Source organism: Oenanthe melanoleuca, chromosome 5 (genome assembly GCF_029582105.1).
Source record: "Oenanthe melanoleuca isolate GR-GAL-2019-014 chromosome 5, OMel1.0, whole genome shotgun sequence".
NCBI lineage: Eukaryota > Metazoa > Chordata > Aves > Passeriformes > Muscicapidae > Oenanthe > Oenanthe melanoleuca.
In genome coordinates, this window is record NC_079339.1 from 19,328,138 (window position 1) to 19,352,672 (window position 24,535).

General features: G+C 42.8%; 1 protein-coding gene across 2 annotated transcripts in view; it reads left to right on the top strand.

The window, feature by feature from the left end:
- Positions 1–24,535, top strand: part of PRR5L (proline rich 5 like) — a 53,869-nt gene that overhangs the window by 8,117 nt on the left and 21,217 nt on the right. For both annotated transcript variants that reach the window (XR_008840578.1, XM_056492196.1), the window contains exons 3-7: positions 4,659–5,002; positions 6,327–6,407; positions 9,773–9,821; positions 18,407–18,464; positions 21,364–21,455. Coding sequence is in view for 1 of the 2 variants with exons in the window: in XM_056492196.1 (XP_056348171.1) it covers positions 4,833–5,002; positions 6,327–6,407; positions 9,773–9,821; positions 18,407–18,464; positions 21,364–21,455 (450 nt within the window). In the remaining variant the exon portion in view is untranslated. The remainder of the gene's footprint in view (positions 1–4,658; positions 5,003–6,326; positions 6,408–9,772; positions 9,822–18,406; positions 18,465–21,363; positions 21,456–24,535) is intronic.

Below are 24,535 nucleotides of genomic sequence, written 5' to 3' on the forward strand. Positions count from 1 at the left end.
CAGGATAATCCATCATTCTATATTGCTCTGCTTCATTCTCCACTATTTCTCTCCCTCCTCTTTTAAAGTTACTTTTGGACTTGTGGCTTTTTGGTGTGAATTTGTTGTGAAGTAATGTTGGTGAAAGTTTTCTTCTCAGAAGCAAAAACTGTTGTAGATTTTTCTGACATGTCACTTCCATTAGCAGCTGTTGCTCTGAGTTTTGCAGAGAAGACATCAGAGGAATTTTAAAAGGTCTGTTCTGTTAAATCTCAGTTGCCATGGGTCTTTTGTTTGTTTGGCCCGAGATTATAATGAAGATTCATAATTTGGAGAAATTGCTGCCAATTTTTAATTTGAGTTATTCTTTCTTTAGTAGAGAGAGATATTGAAGTAGGGGTAGCTCTTGATCTTGCTTTTCCTCCAGACAGTCAGATGTATTATGGTCTGTTGGGAGGGAGAGGTCGATTCATGAAATCATTTTATAATGATTTCTCTGTTGTTTTTCATGCCTAACAGCAAACAAATAATAAAAATTTCCTAGCTTCATGACTGTAATGTTTTTATAAATGTCTGTATCTATGTGTGTTGGAAAAGGATTTGTCTCTTGATGCTCAATTCTTTTCTTTGAAGATTGAGATTAATCCTCAAAGTGTTTACTCAGATGTGATGAATTACAAGTGGATGAAATTACATTGTTGTCAGATTGACTCATTGTCCTGCTGTGCTGCCTCAGTTGGGAACACTGACTTTCATCTCTGCAGAGTTAGCTCCCTTGAAGATCTGAGTTTTACACAGATGACATGTCTGCCCTGTTAGAGGTCTGGAGGGTTTTGGTAGCTGGACTTTGAGATGATAATCAAGGACAAGGAAAACAAAAGGACCAGGGTGGGGGGGTGGGTAGGACATCTGGAAGGGAAGGAAGAACAATACCTATCTCTCTGACTTAGTCATGACAAATGTCTTGCCTAAAAGGTGTGCAGGGTCTAAGCAAGATGAGAGTGGGGAATGTTTTAGGGGATATCAGCTGGCAAACAGTTTGAAATCCCCTGATGCCATGGAATGCTCCATCCCAGCTGCTGAAGCACGTGTCAGTGAAAGATTATCTGGTGTGGCTGTATGTCTTATGCAGTCACTGCACTTCAGTCTCTGACTCTTAATGTCTTTTAGAATTGATGGAGGGAGAGAATGTTGCTTGGTGCCTGGAACATGTTGCATCCTGGTGTCTCCCATCATTCTGTGTAAAAGGGGAAAAGTAATTGCTTCTCTGTAAAGCTTTTTCTAGCTCTGTGGTTGCTGATAGGACTGTGATTATTAGAAGTTAAGGTTTATTTTGTAGCCTTCTAAACCACTTTAATCCTAGCAAGAAGAAAATGCAGATGTGAAGGGGCTTATACTGAAAACCTCTAGGAGAACAGTGTCTGTTTCTGAACATTTCTGCATAATTCTGTGAGAGTTTTCACAGCAAAATGAAAAGGAAGATTGTTCCTTGCTCAGCATTTTGCTAAATGCTGTTCATTCCCAATAGCTCAAATAACCTGAATACCATGAGGACTTCTTACTAACCTATAACTATGTTAATGCCTTTCTTGCCACAGGGGTAGTTTCTCCCAGTAAAAAACCAAAAAATTGCACACTGCAGAATGCACACCACAGATACCGCCAAGAAACTGCTGCTGCAACCTCCCTGTGAAAATGAAGCATTATTTACAAGGCTTCCTTGCTTTGGGGGAAACTTTCAGTGGAAGCTGGTTGCTTAGGAAAATCTGGTGTGATGGAAGTGTTTGACTGGTTCAGGTATTTTGTTGTACTTCAGGTAGGATCTGCAGAGTACATGTGACAAAAGTCAGTTTTTAGTAAATGCTCTGATCCTTTGGGCTTTATGGAACTCTGGAAACAGTTTAAATGGGCTGTGGGTGTGGGGGGAGAATGGTTCTTCTCACAGACTGGCATTTCCAGTTCTGGTAACATGAGGGTCAGTTGTGTTTGGATACCATTTAGGCTTAGTCTACCTTCAGAGTAAGAGTTTGGTGTGCCTGCCATTTAATAGTTACTGGGTTTAGATAAGATAGGAGAGATATGTGTCTTTGAGTCCTGAAGAAATAAAAATAAGACTCTGACTCAAGTCCTAAAGCTGAAGATCTTGCTTGAAATTCCTAATGAGATTCTAAAGTGAGGTTGACTTGACAGTAACATACATTTCAGGCTGGGTTGGGGGAGGAAGAGGGGTGTCTTATCTGCTTTTTGCAGGCAAGAGCTTGTTTTTATCTGACCCTGCTGACTTTTAACAGAGATTAAGGAAAACAACATGTATGTTTCAATGAGCTTGAGCACATTCCCTAGGTAAGAAGTGCTCAGGAAGTTAATCATGGTGCCTAGTGTAATGCCATGGTTTTGCTGTGTGGAATCAATCTTGTAAATCCACAGCCCAGTCTCAGAAGAGACCTTCCTGATTGTGGTTGTTTGGGCCAAAGAATTTCCTACCCAAACTTAAATTTATATATGTTAAGGCACAGAGGTTGTTATATTGTTTTACATTTCTGAATTTAAGCTTTCCTCTTGCAAATTAATGTAATTCAAATGAATATAAATGCATCCTATAAATGATTTCATTGTTGGGGAGAAAGGTGCTTGCATGCCTTTGTGGCACCTGGAAGAGTGGTGAGAGAAGGCTTGTGGGTTAGCACATCTTAACCACTGCTTTCTCTAGCCCTGTTAGATGGCTGCTAGAAATAATGCTTATATTGCATTTTGTACTTCTGAAAGTGAAAGATGTCTCTGTCTGTGGCAGGGGGGTTGGAACCAGATGGTCTCTAAGGTCTCTTCCAACCCAAATCATTTTGTGTTTCTATGTGTAAAGATTGTTAAGTGAGAAGTTTTACAGTGCTGCTGGGAGGAGTGAGCTGTCACTCATTCAGCTCCTCATGCTGTTAGAACTTGATGACAAACATTGGCAGAGCTCTTGTTTTGCAGCAGAAACAGCTGCTGTACTTGGGCTTTGCCTCGTGGCCACCCTTTGGTCTGCTATGAGGAGAACCTGCCTCGGCTCTCCAAGGTGCTGTAGCTTTTTCCTCTGGTGATTTCTGATGTGGTTACAGTTGTCAATGGAGAAATTGCTGGCAGACTGAAAATGTGTGGGCAATGTCAAATGAACTGTTGTTGCAAAGTGCAGACAAAAGATCCTGCTGATGTGATTGTACTAGTTTGCATTTAGTCTTGATGCCTAAAAGTTATGACTTTTTTTTTATTTTAATTGTAACAGAGCAGCCAAAGAATCAACAGATTGCTGCCCTTTCAAGCAACAACAGTTAAGGCTAAGCTTATGTCACAAAAGACTGTCTGGGCTTTGTCATCTCTGCAGACAGCCAGGAGTTGTCTAAAGGCAGGAAAAAGTTGCACTTACAGCCATGTTCCAGTTCCACAGAGGTCTCTGCAAACTGTGTTTAGTTTGGGAGGGTATAATAACCATATTTATTTCTCAGATAGCACCAAGAATGATAGAACTGTGTGTTTTAGTGCCTGAAAGATGGAGTGTTTTCTCCATTAGCTTCCTTGTTGGCAGGGCATGTGGTGTCTGTGGCACAGCAAGGCTGCAAAGGCTTCATGGTGATTGATCAGGACCTGCCAAGGCTGTGCAGAACTGGGGTGAGCTCAGTGTACAATGGTGATGGCCAGGTGGTAAGAAAGCTGTTTTCTTACATCTAAGAGTTAATTATAGTTTGGGAAGTGGAAAGATTTCCTGGAGCTGAACACTAGTCAAATTAGTGCAAATACATAGCATTTTTTGTCTGACCATATCTTGTTTCACCTCGTGCTGAAGATGTAGTAGAAAAGAGATTGTGCTTTACATCTTTCATGTGCAGTTGTTACACAACTTTTGTTTGTTTCTTTTCCCCTCTGCTCTCCTGTGTCCCTCATCTCATTCTCTAAACTGCCAACTACATCTATTGCTTGTATTCATCTGAAGTGGGAGGATTTCAAAGTAGAGAAGCTTTGCCAAAGTTTTTTTGTGGCTTTTATTCAAGCTCACTTCTTCTATTTCTGTGGTTTACTTGGGGCTACATAGTCATCTACATGGAGATGATGATCAGAGTGGAAAATACGGGCATTTCGTAACTGGCCTAGCAATTACTTCTCGTGCTGTAGAAAAACCAGAAACATAAAAGCCCTGCTTATGATCAAAATATCTGGATGTCAGAACTCTTTTGAAGAAGCTCCTTATTATATCCTTTTTGTAGTGAACTGATAGCAAGTGGGTTTATTCTCTTGCACAACACTTCTCAAAAAAAAAAAAAAAAAAGCACCGTGTAAGTCTATTCGTATTTTTTTCCATTGTTCATCTTTTGTAGCTCTCTAGTGAAATAGTTTTCTCTTCCCCAGTTGCTACTATTTTATGTACAGGCTACGGGGCTAACTGTATTTAAAGGCATTTATAAAGTGCCTCTGGCAGACGAGTTGAGGCATCTCTGTTCTTGCATCTCTGCTAATTAAAGTCAAAAGGGACCCGTGCTTGCATTTCTGACTCGCTCTGTTGGGTCGTTGTTTATGGGGCAAGATGGGAAATGGGGCTGTTGAAGAACTCTGGAATCCAGAGTCTTCCCAAAGCTCTGTTGATGGCACAGGATATTTTCATCCCTCCCTTCCCTGCCTTACTCGTTTCTTGTCTCTTTGCATTGCAGGAGTGCTTCAGCTCCTCCGTCATGCAGCGCGTGTCACAGCCCGACACGGTGTGGGACTGCTAGCCCAGGGCTGCCTCTGCTCTGGCTGAGTCCTTGGGCTTGAAGACTCCTGGGCATTGCTGAGAGTGGAGAGAGGAGCCTTTCTGATGGTGCTGCCCTGCTGCAGCTGACCCTATGAAAGGAGGGCTCACCGCAGCCGTGTCCTTGGCGCTGCAGCTGCACAGGATGGGCTCGTTCAGGCGGCCTCGCCCTCGCTTCATGAGCTCCCCTGTGCTCAGCGACCTGCCTCGCTTCCAGGCAGCCCGGCAGGCCATGCAGCTCAGCTCCAACTCTGCCTGGAACAGGTCAGCAGGACCCCCTGGCCCAGCTCTGGCCCCGCAGCAGCTCCTCGGAGAGGGGCGTGTGTGCCTTACCTTGTGCTTCACGCCGTTCATGGCTAAGCTCATCTGTTTATAAGCATGCACGGATTTTTGGCATGTCCAGGCTTTGCTGGCATTGAAAGCATCTGTGGAATTGAAAAATTTAGACCTGCTAGTGCTCACTTGGTTTTGGGCAATGTTGTTCAGCCATACTGTCTCGAAGTAAAGCAGAATTGCTTTTCGTTAACAGTTCCATCTTTTAAATACCATTTAGGAAAACACATTCCTAGTACTGTAATAAATGTTTATTAATTAACAAAGGCATGTATTTGCACATTATGAAGCTTTTATCACAGTCAAGTTCCTCTGACAACTAGTAAGCTTGTGGCTTCAATCAGCATTTCCTATTGATAGCTAAATCCTGTCTGCTGTGCCTGACATGCAGCAATGGCACTGGAAAAACAATGTGAAAGGTGAAGAGTGAGATGTGCTCTGTTTTGGTCTGATGTAATGGTCTGCTGCTGCCAGAAGTGGGTATTCCCACCTTCCCTTCTGACACCTGGCACCAGCTCTGTGCTCTGCAGACTGTTCTTGCTTGCTGACCTATCTCAGTTTACCAATGTCACACGAAAGCAGCCTGGTAAAAACATTGCAGTTTTGTGCCATGCTAGGGAGTGAGGTCTGGGAAGCATGCAGATGCCTTAACTGCCCACAGAAGGGAATGCCTGTTAAGGGAATGACACATGCCCTTGTTAGCCATGGCAAGCTTTAGACCTGCTAAACCTTCTTGTCTGCTGGTCATAAAGTGACTTCCTCTGTGCTGGTGAGAGAATTAGAAGATACTCCAGTAGCATCTTACAAGCATTAGCAGGGCTTAAACTCTGATCTGATGAGGTGGTTCTGGCTGCAGAACATCTTCCAGCATGGCCAGATGCTGCAGAATAGGTGATTCCTGGTAGGATCACTGGATAATACAATGTGATGTGTTTGGCAGATGTTACCAAAAATCTCTGTGTCCTCATACCAAGGAGCCTGCAAAGGTCCCCCAAACAGTTGTGTTCAAGAAATACCTAGAAATGAGTAGTGTCCCTATGACAGCTTTCCCTTGCTTACCCTAAGCAGAACTTGAGGCTGGTTTTGCTCTGTCTCCCAGGGAAGATGTAGGTAATTAGAGTAACAATTTCAAGGTGAGAAAGAGTGGAAGTGTTTGAGGGTAATCAACTTCACCTGGTTGTAATCTCTGCTTTTGGTGCCTTGCTCACACTGTTACTCATGGATGTTGTCCTGTCTCATTTCTTTTTTTTGGCAGTGTGCAAACAGCAGTGATAAATGTGTTCAAAGGGGGAGGCTTGCAGAACAATGAACTTTACACCCTCAATGAAAATATCAGGTAGGTTGCTGAAATGCAGAAATGGATTTTTGTTGCTGCTTGTTTGGTGTTTGCTGGGGTCTGTTGCCTTCAGAACCACAGTTAGAAGATATTGGTGGGAGAAGAAGGGAAGAAAGCAAACCTAAGCACAGCTTTGGGGTTTCTGGCTAACTTCTTTCTTGCTATTGAGTGACATGAATGGCACGGGGTATTTGGATAATTTTTCTCCAGCTTGTGTGGATACATAGTTTTGATAAGGACAGGTTGTGTGTTGACTTGGATTGTAAGGCCTTTTTTTCTTCCTAGGAGCTATGCCTCTTTTGGATATGTTTTATACTTAATCATATTGGCATCTCTTTTCTGAAACCAAACTTCTCAGAACTGTGGAGCAGTTAAAGCAAACCACAAAGTTTAATTTAAAAGCTTAATATTCACATGATAATTGCAGAGCAAAACCTGAAAATATGAACCATAAAGATTAAAAAAACCCTGAAAGCCTAGCTATCATTTTTTGTCACTGATACTAGTGATGGTTAAAAATAACATTTTCTTTTAAAAGCAAGTTTCATGATTATCTGTGGTTTCATTCTGATTAGTTGGAAAGTTTGATTAGATAGGACTGTAGAGTAGATAAAGAACTATTTTTTCTTGCCTTGGTTCCAAGTGCTTCTGAGAGGAGTATTGTCAGGGCTCATGGATGTAGGTTCCTCCTTCTCTTTTTACCACTGTATCTTTATTTATTTTTCAAGAGTGCTGTCATACCATGTCTCTACTTCTTCTTTTATATGCCCTCTCCTCATTCCTATTGCATTATTTTGAGCTCCAAAAGATTCAAATGGCAATTTGAGCTAAGTATGTACTAAACAGCAGTTTAAACTACCCCTTTCCCCACTTTCAAAATAAAGGCAGCTATCAGGGCAGGGGACTCTATCCAATTTGGTCTAGTCCCAAACCCAAAAAGTTTAATAAAATTCCTTTTGAGAGTTGAGCAAGGGCAGCATCTTTTGCTTTAATGATATTTTAGTGTGTTCAGGTCAGAAGTCTTCAAGTTAGGTTTAAGTACTTGGAGCAGTCTAAATTCTCCGTGGGATGAGTATTTGTGGATATGAAAATAAAAACAGATGTCATAAGGCTTGGGAAATACCTAAAGCCCCAGCCTGTTAGGAGACTTGGGGAGTGGCTTTGGGCTTTGTGACTCGCCTCTTGCCTGTGGCAGCATCCTGCTTTTCCCCTGAAGAGCAAGCAGGTGCTCCTGCCACCCTTCCAGGGAGGCAGCACACTGGGCAGCACTGCTGGGAGGTCTGGGCTTGGCCTCAGTGGCTGGACCGTGCTCTCTTCATGCTGAAAACCAGGCAAAGAGCAGGACTTTCCCTATGGGCTGTGAGTGCTTTGAGAGCAGTGCTGATGGTGGGAGGGGAAATGCCCTTTTCCACAGATATGCACTGCCAGCCTGCACTGGAAGCACTCACCTTGAATTACATGATTAATGCTCCTGCAGGTGCCCTGAGCATTGGTTACATCTCCAAATGTCACTCTTTAAATAGACCATTCCCCATCCCACTGGCTCATCAATGCCCATCTAAGGACAAAGGACAGGCCTCTGCAGGTGTGTGTGTGTATGAGCACCTGCAGCCTCACACCTGTGGCTGTTGTGGAGCTCCCAGCCTGGGGTGAGCTCTGTGCACAAGGTGGATCTCCAGCTTGGCACTGCAGAAAAGCCAGAGCCCTGAGACTGACAGCTCTTTTGTGCCATCAAGTCAAGCTGGTGCATTTTCCTTGCCCATAGTTCTCCACTCAGCTCCTGGATTGTGGTTTGCAAATGCAGTAAGGGGCTCTCAGGTTCTGCACAATGCTTTGTTATTTGGCAGAGGGAAATGGGACAGTTTTAAAGGAGGGTGGTAATGGCAGGACCAGAAGATGAGCAGGTGGTAACATTTGGTTCTGCATTGCTTCCACCAAGTTTTTATCTTGCTGTGATTTGATACCATCTCACTAGCTAATTTTTTTTTTTAACTGCTCTGAAAGCCAGTTATCACAGCAAGAGGAAATGTAAGAAATGCCTTCTATAAATGGAATTTCTGTAAGTGGGAGGTGGCCAGGCCATGCTTAGGATGAGACCTCTCCCTTGATTTTTTTAAGGTGCAAGCCTCTGGTTGCTGGTCTTACCTGCATGAAGCCAAATCCTGCTGGGCTTGTCAGGTGGAGAGCCTGCTGGATTGGGCTGCAGCCAGTGGAAAAGCTTCTGAATAATGGGCCCCCAAAGACTTACCTGATTTATTGATCTCATAGACATGTGCTTTGATTTGGGTGGGTGAATATTAAGCACTCAGAGAGAGAAAAAGTAAAGGCATATTGGCATGCAAGTAAATGTAGAGGCATTGTAAAACTGCTAGAGAGGAAGGCTGTCAAATTTAACTTTGAGCAGAGAGGAGGTGGTGACATAGTTTGTTGGTAAAAACCTAGCCTAAGGACTGGATGGTTGCTGATTCAAATGTTTTCAAGCACTCTTGACTATACTTCACACTGGTAAAAAGCAAAACTCTTAGAACAGAAAAAAAATGCAGTGTTTGGCATTGGGCAACATTTAAATTATAGGCAGAATTTACTGCTACAGAATTTATTCTCAATCACTGGAAGCTTAAAGTACAAATTCACTCAACTTGCTGAAAACAAAGTTGTTTTTTCAATGCTGCCTCTGATGTAAAACAATCCTGATTTTAATGTATTTTTTTTAAAATACAAATCTGTATTAGAATTTGAAACTTTTATCACAGCCTGATTTAAAAGCCAACAATTTTAATTAGAAATGCTTCTTTAGAGTGGCTTTTGCCTGTATATATTTAAAACACTTTTTGTTAAATGTCTAGAATTTCTTCCTTGGAAAATATGCCTTCTTTTTTATTGTTTGAAATGTGGTAGTTAAAATGTGGCTGCAGCTTCTGCTTTGTTTCTCCTCTCCTTATCCTCACCTTCTTCTTCCAAGAGAAAAGGAAGTACAACATTAGGGAGATATGCTATCTTCAGTGACATGAAAGGCATCTTTGTTTGAACAAAAAAGAAGAAAAAAATTATGAGTTTAAATAACTCCAAATTTTCTCCCCAGATTTCTGTTCATTCAGGGGGGTAATTTGGTTTTTGCTTGTTTTGGATGTATGGTTTATAATTAGAAGACTTTAGAGAAACTGTTTAATTCCTTTATAATTTGAGAATAGCCTTTATAAATATATACAGCCTTTGTATATATACTTATATAACTGTAAGAGAAATGTAAGTGTGGCCAAAAGGACCCTTCCCATGCATTCCTGTATCTTTGGTGTGGGTGGTGTAGCTGTAAGAAATGACCAGCAGTGGCTGCTACTTCATGGCTCCATTCCTTCTGTCTGCAGACGGCTGCTGAAGAGTGAACTCGGATCCTTCATCACAGATTACTTTCAGGTATTGAAATTTGACTTGCTTGCTTTATTTTGAGGTTTGCTCCCTTCAGCTTTTAAGCCTGTGAAAAAATTCCATTTTACATGCATGTAACCTACAAGTTTTGTTTTTGTTTTGCTGAGGAAGATGGTGGAGGTACTGGACTTTTTAAATGGGGGCCATATAGCCCTGGGAGTAATTATTTTTAATCATGTGAGTGCAGAATTAAGGATAATCTTCCTTTGCACTTAAGAAAGGCTGCTAGTAGCCTGCCAAGATCAACAAGGAATTCACTTGAAGTTTTTGAAGAAGATGGGATGCCTTTTCTTGAGTGTAGAGAATTCCAAAGTAGGTTTTCTGCAACAGGGGCCAGTAAAGGGAAAGAGGAGAGACAATGACAACTGCCTGGGGGCAAAGAGAAGGAAGTTTCTGTCAGCAGGAAATCAACCTAGGCTGTTGCCTTCTAGTCCTACAAATATAAATGTAGCTTCTGAAAAAGGAAAATGTGGAAGATGATGGAAGACTTGAACAATTACAAATGTGAATAAGTGTTGCTGCATTTTATTGGTACTGGCCAGATAGAGGTTCACATGTTCACAAGAAAGCCTGCTGGATGATTTTTATAAGGCACTGATGGCTTTCAGTGTTTTAATTTGTTCAGTGTAGTGTTGATTAAAGAAAAAAAAAGACTGCTGGAAACAAGAGGGTTTTCTTCCCTCTGAGTAAGAGAGAGAGAAAAGTTCTGTACTTTCTGAAGCAGCTGGTGCTGCTGTGTGCGTGCTAACAGCTTGAAAGAGAAAAAAATAAGACTAGTGTTGTTTCCTATCAGATTATGTGATTTATTAGATTACATGACTTTAAAAAATCCCCCTGCTGTGCTATCAAGTGAGAAGAAAACTCCTGCCCCAGGGGTAGTTACATTTCACTTCCTCAGCCCCTCTCTGCACAAGTTGTTTACTGCAGAGGCAGCTGCTGGCACATGGCAGGATGTTTCCTAGACCCTGAGTGGGGTGGCAGCCACCAGCACTCATTTAATTTCTGGGGTATTTTTGCTCAGTGTCAAAAGGAATCACTTGGCATCTGTCAAACTTTGCCTGAGGAAAAACTCTTGGTGCTGGCAAGCTGTGAGACAAACTGTGAGATAAAGGCTATTGTTGGAAATGAGATTTTTTTTCCCTCTGTGAGCTAAGATGCAGACTTATTTCTGATTCTAGACTAACAGCATATGGCCATGATAAAAGTTACCACTCCCTCCTGAATGTCTTTCCTCAAAATCCTTGGGCCATGGAGTGGGGAAAGACTGTTCACATGCTAAAGAAGGGCTGACAACATTATTTCATTTGTCTGTGGGTTCTGTTTCACTGCTGATGTTGGCTGATTTATGGCAGTACTGCTGCCATCAAGATGAGCAGAGTTGAATCAAGCTGCTGATTTGGCTGAAAAATAACCTTGGAAGAAAAAAACCTGAAGTTTCCAAGTACTTCCTTTGACGTGTTTTGGTCATCACCTCTGACATGGGGGAGGTGCTGGGAGTGGGTCACCAGGATGCAGAGTGGAGTGGAAGTGCATCTTTTGGCAGTGACTTCCTCTGACATCTGTTAAAGCCCACTGAAAGCTGTCCCAAGAACCAAGTTTTCTGTCCCCTTGCATTGAAGTGGCCCCTGAAGAATACACTCTCTGTGTAGCCACGCAGTTTTAAATATCCTAGCAGCAATTAGAGCAACTAACTGGATAATGTAATATTTAAATGTGATAAACTGACTTAAATGCTTTCCATTTCTTATGCCATGGCACGTATAAGTGGAGCCACTAAGAGGAACTTTTAAATCACATTTGTTTTAAGAGTTTGGGATTTTACATTATGTAAATTTTATACACTCACCCATGCACATTTTTTATAACCACTGAATAATCAAGACTAAAATGGAACAGAGCTTTTATAGTGAGACAAAGCTACCTTTGTGATCAACTTGACTTGATTACTCACAAGTCCTTTTCATCAGCACTCATGCAAATTAACAGTTTTTAGCTCCTGAAATTGCTAAAGGAATGTTTAGGAAATGGTTTATGCGGTCTTTTTCTGCTACCAAGCCATCATCATACCAGGCTTAATGAGTCTGTTTTGTCTTTGAAAGAGAAATATAATTCCTGTAAGAGCTGCAGTGCAAACTCAGATGTTTCATTCTGGAGGAAAGTTGTGTTTATAAATCTGCTGCTTTAGCAATCCTACTGTATATACAACCCCTCTCCTTGGATTGAAGCCTGAGTGTAGATGCCAGATAGTTGGGACTTGTATTTACTGCAGATCTGCCTCAAAGCACTGCTTCATGCTCCAGGTTTTCAGTACTGACTTTGCCCATGAACTGATTTGAGAAGGGGCTCTTTGTACCTGCCTCTCTGCTCAAGAGCCCAGCAGGGCACTGTTTGCTGTCACTGCTGGGTTAGTTTGCTGGGGGTCAGCTGAACTGCAATAGGTGGAAATCCTATGACCATGGAAGGTAAGAGGATTTGGAGGAACAGCAGTCGGTGGTTGTGACTTCTCTGGTGTAGCTGTGTGGTTTTTCAGATGGGCAACCTTCATTTTACTACTGTCTGGCCCCCATGTTGATGGAAAAGAATTTTAAATATAAAATTAGCAAGTGTTGATAAATTGATGCAGTATCTGCCTGATTCTGCAAACAGCCTGAAACAAAACCTTTGGAAGGGGTGAACTGTGTCTTTTCACTCTGTGTGGGCTTGTTAATCTTGAAACTCATGGGGGGCAAAATGGAAATGCATTTATGTGTATTAACTCCAAACTGTCTCCTCCCAAGGCAGAGACCTGGTCCCTTCCCAGGCAGTGTAACCTCTCCCAGAACCCCTAGGCTGCAAATGCAGAAAGTCAAATGCCCAGAGCTGATGCCTGATGTCCACTCCCCGCACTGGCAGAGCTGGTAGGTGAGGAATGGCAATGGGCTGTGTTTCCTCATCTCATCCAGTGGGAGCTTTGATGTCCTAGAACCCGAGCAGGCTGTTACATAATTTCCAGCCTGCTGCAGTGGAGAGGTGGCAGGTCCTGGCTCGGGTTAGACCGAGCTGTCTGTGTGCAAAGCTGCGGAGCTGCAGCGAGCAGGAGCACACGGTGCTGAGGTGTCAAAGCAAAGTCCAAGCAGCAGGATGATAATAAATAGCTCAAAAGTGAGCGGTGTCAGCAGTGAGGCAAGCCTGGATGCAAACCACGACTGATTTTATCTTCTGCCTTTAGAGCAGTCAGAGGTGGTGCTGGTGAACCTTCCTGTGGTCAGTCCCTCTCGCTGTAGCTCCCCAGCTGTGCAAGGTGCCTGCAGTGATAGGGCAAACCTGCACTCCTGTGGCTCCATAAAGCTTCTGTTTAGGTCCCCCTGGTGTTTTCCTGGAATCCAGCCTGGGGAGATGACCCCAGCATCTCTCATGATGCTTGCTCGCTCCTTTGAAAGGCTGCTTTGTAAAACCTAGCTAACACTGAAAAACCATGTGGCTGCTTAGCCAAAGAGAAAAACACAGGGTGTGTGATGCATCCTTCTGTGATGCCAGGTTTCTGTGTCTACCTGTTTCACAGCAAGGCAAGAAAATAATTGTGTAGACTCTTGGATTGATGGTTACTGCTGGATACAGGCAGCAGTAGCTTTTCTCTGGCCAAGTGCTGTCTTGTACCTGCTGCACAGGGAGCAGAATTCACACTTGTGTGACTGCAGAGCTCAGCTCTGTCTCTGCAATACTCTTGTGGGTCAAGCTGGTCTTTATTATTGCATGTGTCTCTTTGTTGGCTGGGAACCTCTGTTCATGCAGTCTGCTAATTGTTCCTGCTTCATCTGGTACTTCCTAGAGCAGCTTTTATGGAGCAGCTCCAGAGACTCCATAGCAGCTGCCCAGGTTCCATATCATGGATGGAGTCCCCTGGCAGCTCAGCGCTGCTGTCAAGCAGAGAACCTGGTCCTGGTGGGTACACCTCCTTTCATGGACCACAGATGTGTGGGAATCCTTCCAAAGGGAGCCTGGCTGCTCCCCCTCAAGGTGTGCTATGGGCTGGCTGAGCAGGGTCCCACCTGGAGCAGTGACTAACCAGGCAAAGCCAGGGACCCTGGCTGTGGGATTTTCCCTGGCTGGTTGTGGTCTGGGTCAGAGCACTGCTGCCTGCTTGGTCTGCTCTCCCTCTTACTCTCCCTGCCTCACTTCCATCTCTTCAAGTGGGCTTTCTCATTCATCTGTGAACAAACCTGGCTCTAGGAAGAGTCATTTTAGGATGTGATTTCATGTTTCTCTTCCAGTTTCTCCTCTCTGTAGGATCGAAGTGATCTCTCTGCTTCTGTCAGTATTTCCCCTCTTGTTAGAGAAAAAAGGATGGGGGTGGGAGGGTGCTCTAGGTATGAGATGCTGCAGCTCACACAAATTTGTGTTTTTTAAAAAGCTGCCAAGAATTAGGTAGGTGTTTGTGTGCAGCTGGCAATAACTTTGTAGAAAATACTTGCCAAGTAAGTTCAGGTGATGCTTTTTTTCTCAAATTAACATCAGATTATCCACAAAGCAGTGGCTGTAGAGCCTGTAAAAGTGTGGTTTAGCACTAGAACACAAAGCCTCAGCTGCCTATAAAAGGGGGCTGCATTTAAGAAACACTGTAGTGATCTGTAGAAAATTTGATTTTTTTTTTTATCCAGCAAAATGAGGTCAATTATTTTGAGTATGTTCTGGATCAGTTTACTTCTGTTTCAAGCTTATGTTGTTTGATGAACTAATATTAATTTGTTTATTTGAAGGTGGCTTTTAAAAGGCATTCCTGGCCACATTTGGCTTGGAGACATGAAGGGAAAGCAGAATTTATCCATAATTAAATGGGTGTTCGTGTAAACATTTTCCCTCCGTGATAATGATTTATTTGTTATTAACAGAATTCTTTTACCTTGCTGTACTGCAGACATGGCTTTCAGACAAGATGTGAAGTTACCTGTGATGGCTTGAGCCTCCTTGGTGTTTTCTGTGGAGCTCCTGCCAAAGCTGTTTGGGTGTTTTTCACCCTTCTGCTTGCATGTAGCACCCGGAGCAGAGCAAGCTGTGCTGGTGGCATGGCTGTCACCCCAAAATCCTTCCTGTTGGCTCTGTCTGGAGGCTGGCACCACACCCATGCTGCTGGCTGAGTGCTGCTGGCAGGCAGCATCTGATTTTCCTCAGGCACAGTCCCAGGGGTACCATTTTGCCCAGGGCACAGGAGGGACCCCCATTGGGAATGCCCAGCTCCTGCACTGGCAGGGAGAAGGTGCTGGCACTGCAGGCACTGCTGCTTTGAGAGAGAGGAGCTCCAGCTGTTGTGCCTGGGACAGCTTTCATCTTCTGGAAAGATGGTGGGACTGGAATTACTCCATTGGGCACGAATGGAGAAACTTGCCTCAATTTCTCTAACAGGGAAGGGAAAGAGGAAAATATCTGTGCCAGAAAAAAGGAAGGAATTATCAGGGAAGTGTGTATGTGTTTCATAAGATGGTGTCTGACTGCCTTCAAATTTTTTTTTACTCCCAGTGATTTGAGCATGACTTATTTTAAAGAGTAGCAAACACAGACATGTTGTGGGAGGATCTTCACTGATGAACAAATGAAAAGTGATTATTTTTGCTTTGAATCCTGTCTTTAAAAACTTAGGGCATTTAAAAATTTTACTTGAGAGTTTTCTCTTAGCTGCCCTTCTTAGTGGTGTATCTGAGTCAGCTGTATTGGTTTTCTGCACTGAGAAAAGGGGTCAGCCTGTGGGATTTCACAAGGTCACTTCTCTCTCTGCAAAACATCTCCAGATTTCTCAACTGCATGTATGTGTGCTGAAGTGGGGACTTTGTTTCTCTGCACAGCAAAGCAAAGAGTAAAGGCAGGTTTGCACCCCTCACAATGATCATGGTGTCCCAGCAACAGGGTGAGGAAAACACCCTGGGGTACCAGGAAAGGCTCGTTGGGGGAAGGAAGGGAATTGCTGCTCCCCCAAACTCCCAGTTCAGCTGAAACTGCAAAGAGGTGGAAGGTGGTGGCTGAACTTTTTCTAATAAATGTACCCTTCAAGCTTACTTGGTGTGAGTCTATCTGGTCTTGCTTTAAATAGAAGATTTATTTTTCCTCTTAGCTCTGTGCTTCTGGCAAGCAGGGATGCAGCAGCAAAATGAGGCTTGTGAAGGTCTGATCCAGACCTCCACTGCAGCTGCACTGAGTAGCTTGTAGTGATTTGTCAGCAGACCTGTAGGGTTGGTTAATGACAATTTACCTGTCTGCCTTGCTCTGAGGGATTAATGTTTGGATTGAATCAATTCCTAAGCCTGTGGCTTCTTGCAGGAAAGAAGAGGAGGTAACACTTCCAAATATTTTTAGGATGGGGAGAAGGGAAATTAAGTGTGGTTGATTTTATTTAAAGTCCCTTCCACAGGAAAAGGGAAAATCTGAGAGGATAAGTGAAAAGTCTGCAGTAACTGCATAACTACTATATGGACCTAATTTCTTTTTTAAGGAAACCTTTACAGTGAGATTATGCAATCTCTTTAGCACATGGAATAGCTATAAAACATTCATAGGAGCATTATCAATTTGTTACCACAGAGTAATGATTACTATATCTATTTTGCAATAGATAGAGCTGTGCTGCCCATTAGCATGCACAAATGTGTTCTTTGGTTGCTGACATAGCTGCAAAAGGAAAAAAAGAAAATCCCTGGAAGTAAAAAAATCAATAAAACTAACTTTTAGTTAATTGTCTCCAGAGTGGGAAACATACGTAAAATGAAATGTGTCTATGGCAGATAGAGAAAGAATTCCTATTTCTTGAGACAAACATAACAAAATAAACATCACACACATGTGTGTATATATATATGTACTTTTTTATTACTAAGTAGTTTAAAATAACACAGTTTTAAAGACCATCTGTAAATTTTCCCTGTAGTATATGAGAAATAATTGCCTTGAGCTACAGGTTGAAAAATAAAAAAATTAAGAACTTTTATTAATAAACTGAAGGCATTTGAAGAATTAAAGTGCCATATCACTCCAACATTATCTGTTGTTCAAGCAGGAAAATATTTATAGTGTAAGTGGGTTTCACTTTTTTCCCCTTATGGTTTTTAGAGATTTCTTTCTCCCTCCTTTTTCACACTGTTGGGTTTTTCCTGGAAAGTTTTGTTGTTGTCCAGAGCATGGTATATGTAGTCATTTATTTCTGTTGAACAAATCTAAAATTTGAATGGACATTCTAGCAATTTAATATTTCCCTCCAAAGCCCATATTTCTGCTACAGGCTCTTCATAAAGCACTCACTTTCCACTTGTTGCTGATATTGGGAAATGTAGGTTTTTTGCCATTTTGTGAACATATTTATCCAGCTTGCTAATTCCTGTTGTCGTTGCCCGGGTGAAAATTATCTCCCAGCTTGAGAATGTCACAGAGCAATGTTTCTTCCTTTTTCTACCCAGCTTTGTGTCAGCTTCTTGCTGAAGGGAGGATGCAGAGGTGTGCTGCTCTCTTGGCTTGGAGTGCTTCCACAGTTCCTGTGTCTGTGTCAGGCCTGAGCCAGGCTGGTGTGGGGTTCCAGGGGACAGGTTGAGGATCCAGGGCAGGATGCTCTATGGCAGCTCATCAGGAGGTGGTGTCCAGGCAGTGGGGTAACAGCAGTGTCCTCTGGGAGTGGAAAGAGATGTGCCTTTGCTCCTTGGCTGATGGAAGGTTCTGAAGTGCAACCTTGACCTGGTTCCCCATGAAAAACAAAAACTGTGTGATGAACAGTGGAGGAGTCATCTCTGGCTATTGTGGGCTACCCTGATACTGAATCTTTTCAGAGAAGCAGAAGCCCTTTTCTCTATCAGTATGATCTCTGTACCTTTTTTAGGATGCAGAAATAGTGTATGTGGTGATTGCAGTGCCTTTCTCTGGAATTCTCAACACTTCTCAGAATAACTGTGCTGTCTGGAGAGCAAAAAGATAGGTGTTGTTTTTGCACCATTCTTCCTTTGGGGAAGTGGGAACAAAAAGCTTATCAGGTATTTGAATGTCCTGAACTTCAGAAGCATCTGTCTGGTCCATGATCTGTCTGGTCCATGAGAATTAAGTTTGTCTAGAAAGACCAGGTCCTGCCAGTTCTTCTGCAGCTTGACACTGCATACTGAGATGATCCAGCTTCTCAATACAAAAAGAATGGCCTCATGGAAAGACAATAGGTAGGAAGAGAGAAGTAGATGTTAGGGAGCTGAACTTGACCTACTGTGCAGACAAGCAATGAGCAAGTGGGACATTTTCCTAGTATTTGACTCTTTGATTGCCTCCATCATGTAATTGAGTTATAGCATATGTGGGTGCACCATTATGGTAAGAACCATTTTATTTTATTGACTCCCTCCTTGTGATCCTTCCCATTTCTTGGAGATGTTTCAACTACTGTGTCTGTTGCATTCTCATGTCTAGCTAGGAATGTCTAGCACTCACACTGAGACCAGTGCTGGAAGAAGGTACTACAACATGACTAATCTTAAGATAAATGCATGCAAAGTGGATAGCATCTGACAAAAATGTATTCTTCATGTTCATTATAAATAAATAAAAGTCAAATGCATGTCTCTCTTTTCTCTTGGCAGAACCAGCTCCTTGCAAAAGGTTTGCTGTTTCTGGAGGAGAAGGTCAAGCTGTGTGAAGGTAAGTATAGTAGGAAACCTATTTTGGAAGGGAGTTATGCTTTGATGTTTGGCCAGACAAGATGATTTTCATGTCTGGAAAGCATACAGCCCTTTCTGGTGCTATCCTGGGGTGTCACACAACCCCTTGGGAGCCCTTGTGAGGCTGAAGAGAGGATGGGCTGTTCAAAAAGCCACAGAGCCATGGTGCTCCCACCAGCCTAAACTGCATCACAAGAGCAGGAATGGGGGTCTTGTGTGGCAGCTGAACCTGGGCTCATAGCAGTTCTGGTCTGGACATAGATCCTGTTGCAAAACTGCTTGGAACTGCCTTTAATTTCTCAGTGTGATTTGCAGCTTGATGTAAGCACAATTTTGATTTCTCTGTCATGCTTTTGAGAGCTGAGCTATCAAGCTTTGCGTAAATTGAAAGAAAAGAACAGTCTTTTGGGTGAGAATGAAATCCTTCAGGAAAGAAGTTGATTCCAGCTGGAGTTGTGTTCAGAGTGCTGCTGCAGAGCCTGTGGGCCAGGGCAGGTGTGGTGTGGCCACTGAGTGCTGCACATGTGGGGAGCTGGTCACGTTCAGTAACTGCTTGCCCAAGCAAAGCCAGCACGTTTTTATTCAAAACCAAGCTGCTCTTTGGTTTGACCCAGTTTTCTGGGCTGCAGGGAAGATCTCTTGCTAATCACCAGTGCCTTGTATGTGGGTCATTAAATGCCAATAGACGCTTTATAATCTCACTTCATTGCTGGTCCTGGATTCCTGTGCTCCACTCTTCACCAAGTGACTTCACCCAGCTGGCAGGCTGTAGGATTTGGGCCCCAGAGGAGTTAAGGGGTTTGCCAGCCTCCTGCTTGGGCTGTGCTTCTTCAGCATTGGCTCTGTGAGGGAGGAGAAAAAGGAGACTCCTGCATTTTCCAACATATACGTCCCTTGTCACTGCCAGCTCATCAGAATGGATGCTGCACAGCTTGCCAGAGACTTGGGTTTCTGTATTCACATCAAACTATTCCAGTATCTGCTTCAGCATTATGAAAATTTGGTTTGTAGCAAGCTGAGAGCTGCCCAAGAGTGTTTTGCAGATACTCAGGTAGTTTGGGTCAGATGAAGTTTCCCAGGCAGACAGCAAAACACCTTCTGTGCCTCATTTTTCTGTCCCAGGCTCGAAGTGACACTGGAGCCACTTTGCTGTGCAGGCTGGCATCGCTGCAGGAGATGATTCACGGGCACCTTTCTTTTATAATGTGTGGGCTTGTTGCAGGTCTTGTGGTCACAGCAATGAAGATTTCTTGTACATGCTTCTTGGTTAGTTCTGTCTTCCTGGAAAACTTGTACTGCCCCTGCACCCAGACAGAGTGGCTGCAGGGCATGGCAATGTTTTATCTCTGTCTATTTTTCAATCACAACCTCTTTAACATTATTTTTCTTTTTACAATCTCTCAGAATCTCTTCCAGTGCCTGCACGATTTATGGTTTCTTGAAGAAACAAACCATTCCTGCTTCCCTTTCAAAAGGAGAAGTGATCTCTGACATTTCATTCTGTCTCCAGACAGCAAAGCATTGCAGTCCTGGGTAGGAGGCAGAGGAGGGAAAAATTTGAACATTCAATTAATGCTTCCTGTTGTCTTTTTTACTTACACTTGGCTGTTTGTGGGGGTGCTGGGTAGTTTTTTGTCTGCCTGCTGTTCCAGTTTTGAAGCCAGAGTCATACCTGACACAGTGAAGCATCTCTTTGAACCTTTCTGTGGTTGTTAGTGGGCTGGCTCTCTGCTCAAAGGGAAATGTCTGCAGGATCTAGTCCTGCTGGCTCTCTGCTCTCTGCCTGTGTCCTAAGCAGCACAACCCCTGGGCAAGCACAGGGCAAGTCTGTGTGGAAGTCTGCAGATGAGGAAAGCACTCCAGTACTGAGTGATAAGGCTCCTTTCAGCTGCAATTTTAATATTTTCCAGTTCTTCTTGTAGGGCCTTTAGTGACCTTGAGGCTGAGCCTTCAAACCTGTCTTGAGTGACCATCTTCCATTACTGCTCCTTGAGTCTAGACTGCTGCTGAGCTCCAGCTGAGGCTTTGTGGGAGCTATTCTGGAAAATTCTTTTGTCAGAAACTTGTGGTTTTAAACCTGAGTCTGTATTTGCACCTGAGATTTCCAGGGATGTATCTAAAACATGAAATAAACCTTTAGCTTGCAAACCTTTAGCTGAAAAACTTAGAGGCTTTGGGCCCAGATGCTGAGGAGTGCACAGCTCTGAAGTCAAGTCTAGGAGCATAACTTGATCACAATTGTATTTCTGTTATGGGAATCCCAAGATACATAGCTTAGTCTGTGTTCACTTTAAGTACCCAGTTCCATTTGAGGGTGTTTATTTGAATTAGAGTCATATAAGGGTTGGCCACAAGTAGGTTTTGTTTGGGAACTTTCACAAGTGCCTCATTTGCCATTAGTGCCTTTGTTGGGAATCCTGACAGGTGCCTGAGTGCTGCTTGGTACTGGGGGGTGCTGGAAGGGGCTCAGTCTTCTGATTCTCTCCCTGACTCAGTTACAAGATGGTGTTGGATGATCAGCTGATGTTGACTGTGACCTGCTGGTTCTCAGATTCAGCTGGTTTTTTGTGGTCTCTCAGCTGCTGTGAGCTGTGCAATTGCACAATCCTGTGCTGTGGACTTAAAGCCTCTGGGTGAAGAGGGGCTTCACTCTTTTGTTGGAATTGGTCCCATGTTTTTCACAGAACAAACGATGGTCACAGCCTTGTGTCTCTGTCAGTTAAGGGTGATGGGTGGTGATGGGATGATGTCCAGTTTTGGGCAGAAACTGCAGCAGTGAAGTCTCTCTTACTTGGGGAATTAGAGAGTACTTGGAAAATCTAACTTGCTTTTATTGTTGCTGTCTGTAAAGCTCTTGCTCCCAATCTCTGTTTTCATAGGTGAGGATCGCATTGATGTCCTGTCTGAAATCTGGGATCACTATTTTACAGAGACTCTTCCTACACTCCAGGCAATATTCTACCCAGTCCAGGTAATCCTAATTACAGTTCACTCAGCTGAAGCAATGTAACTGCAATGCCTGCTAATGGCAAGTGATAATTTCTCTGCCAGCAGCACTGTTTGGCCAGTGGCTAAATACATGTCAAAACCTTTAAACTCAATCTTGGAGGAAGTAGAGTTTATCCAATTATTAACTGTAAGAAGGACTGCTAAAATCTACTGGACAAGCATGGTGTTTTGGGCTGAATTTATTCCCAATTGTCTATTCTCTGGGCTATTTGTATTTAGAGTTCCTTCTCTTTTAAGTAGCTGGGACTGTCGGTGCAGTGACAACACTGGCAATTTGTCTTAGAGGTATAAATCTGAAGACTAGATCAGAAGAAAATGTGTTTAACTCACCCTAATGGTTTCTGAAGGGCTTAGGTCCCATTTGTGCTTTTGGAAAATCTCAGTTGGGTGATAAAGGGACATGTGAGTCTATGGGTAGAGGAAGAATGAACACTATGTAAAACCTTTTTATAATGGGTATTTTGAAAGCTTAGTATCCCATCAGAAGTGTTAAGCTGTATCATTTTTTTTTTACATGTAGTTTTAGTCAGGGTTTCCATATGAGGAGTCTAATTGCCTCCCCAGCCTATTTTGAACTTTTCTGCCATCAGAGGAAAAGAAAAATGTACCTCATGTGGAGAATGACGTTCTTGGAAATGCTAGCCTCCTCCCCTTGACTTTTGCCTCTTCTGGAAGACATTATTTCCAGAGCCTTTTAAAATTATTTTTCCCTTGTATTGTTTGAAAGGCAGCAGGTAAAGCTCAAAGCTTGCCCTTTTCCTCTAATCCTATTAAAGCTGGCATTTCCTAAAAGAGAAAGGCCTTGTGCAAAGACAGACACTAACCTTTCTACTGTGTTTATTTTTGTTCTTTCCTTGCTGCAGATGCTTGAAGGTAGGTGTTTGACAGGTAAAACTGTGCAACTATAATACCCTCCCTTTCTCTCCTTTTGCAGCTAACTCTCAGTGAGGGAGTGACCTATTTAAGCAGGGTTTGTCTGCCCTGCAGCTACCTGTGTAATGTGAAGACAGTTGAGCTGTATCATACCCAGTAATGCTAATAATTCTGACACTTAACAGAAAAATCAACTGCCCTGCTATTACATGTCTCTGATGAGAAATGGGACAGAAGTTACAACACTCTGGGTGCAGCTTTTGGAAGTTACTTGGTCATAGGGGTGAAAGGATGACTATGGGATGTTGAGATTCTTTGAAAGCATATTTTTTTTGCTGTAGTTGTGTTGTCACACTATCTGAGTCACTCCAAATATATCAGCAAAGCTGTAAAGTTTGGGAAGTATTTCCACTTTCTGGATGAGGAAGTGAAAGATAAACAGACAGGCTATTTAAAGCTTTGTAGGCACCTAAATACTACATAAATATATGGATTAAGCTGCCTAAATGCATCCAAGAATTTAACTCAAAGTAAGCTGCACTAGACCACCACAGAGAGAGTTGCTGGTGCAGCAAGAAATAGAAATTGCTCTTCTGCCAGGCTGGTGTCCTAATAATAAGATTGGGTTTTTCCTAGAAATAGGGAACTGTGTGTAACCATTGATACAGTGTGTCACAACATGTGAGGAGAGCTCATCCAGCCAGTGCCTTCCATCAAGCTGCAGTTCTTTGTACACTGCTCTGGTAGATGGGAAAGTCAGTTTGTTTGTGATTCCCCATCCTTTCCTGCAAATACCAGCAGGATTATTTAGTTGTGCTGTTATGTGATCCCAGCAATTGCCCATTCAGAATGAAACTGAGTCAGCCACATGTGAGTGTATGTTACCTAAGGTAGAACTCACACCAGCCTCATATCTCAGCCAAGTTTAACCCCAAGGCTCACAGCTTGTGCAGAAATATGACCTTTAAGCAGACAAGTTGGTTAAATTGCTGTACAGAGGGAAACTATGTAAACAGGTCACTGGCTTTCCTATAGCTGCAGCTGTTGATGTGACTATTGGTGTGGAAAAAAGAATAGCAAGTCTTGTTTTGCTTGGCACGGAAACATATTTGCATTTTGAAATGGGGTATGAAGTTAATGGGACTAAACTGCATAATATAAATAAAAAGTTTGCAGCTGCTGAAATATAGTTTCAAGATAGCCACTGGTCTTTCCTGCATGTTTTTTCCCTACAAAGTGATGGTTTAAAACCCCAAACTGCTTTTATTATGGCCAAACTGCCCTCCATACTATTGGTTTTAATTCATTTTTATATATTGATAATGCTGTTAGTTATGACACGCAAGCTGTTATGAATTAATGATTAACTGTTGTTAATTTCTTCCAGCTAAATATTTGCTATGTTGAGTATATTATGGAGATCATAAAATGATTCCCAAGCAGACCATGGGGCAGGGATTAGCATACTGAGAAGAACAAGGCAAACTTTTCAGGCTGAAAAATGCTGGGCAGGGCTGGGGGGAAAATTTCTGTTATTGAGTTGCAGTGGGGCAAGAGAAAGTCATACAGATATTGAACATAGGAGAGGGAAAGGTGATAATACCAGAATGCAAATGGAGTTAGACTGTGTTTAAATATGCTGAGAAATATTATATCATCTGTTAAGCCTGCTCACTTGTGTTGATGTAAAATAGGAATGCCTTGCAGAGGATACTAAAGCTGTTGTTTTTTGAAAATATGTTTGGTTCAAGCAGTCTTGCTAGCTTTGCTCCAGCCTAAATTGTAAAATCTGTAATGGACTAACTTGTAGTCCTTGTCATATCAGCAAAGGTCTAAGGTGCAGATGTTGAGCAAAAAGAGGGTACAATGTAGGTCAGAGATAGGTTTAATTAAGAAATATTCTGAAAACAACGTCATTCCCTACCAAACCTTCTCTGCTTTCTCAGCTCCAAGTACCAGAAGCATAAGCTACATCCAGCCTGGGCATTTTTTGTGAACAAATTGGATGGCAAGTGGGTTTTATGAATACATACATAGTCATTTGGTGAACTACAGGCTCATTTCTGGCTTCACTCCAAACCTAGTGGTGCCACAGATAAGGTGATACCTGCTTCAGAATTTGTGTGAGATTGAGAGGGAAGAAATTAAAGAGTATCATGAGTCCTCAAC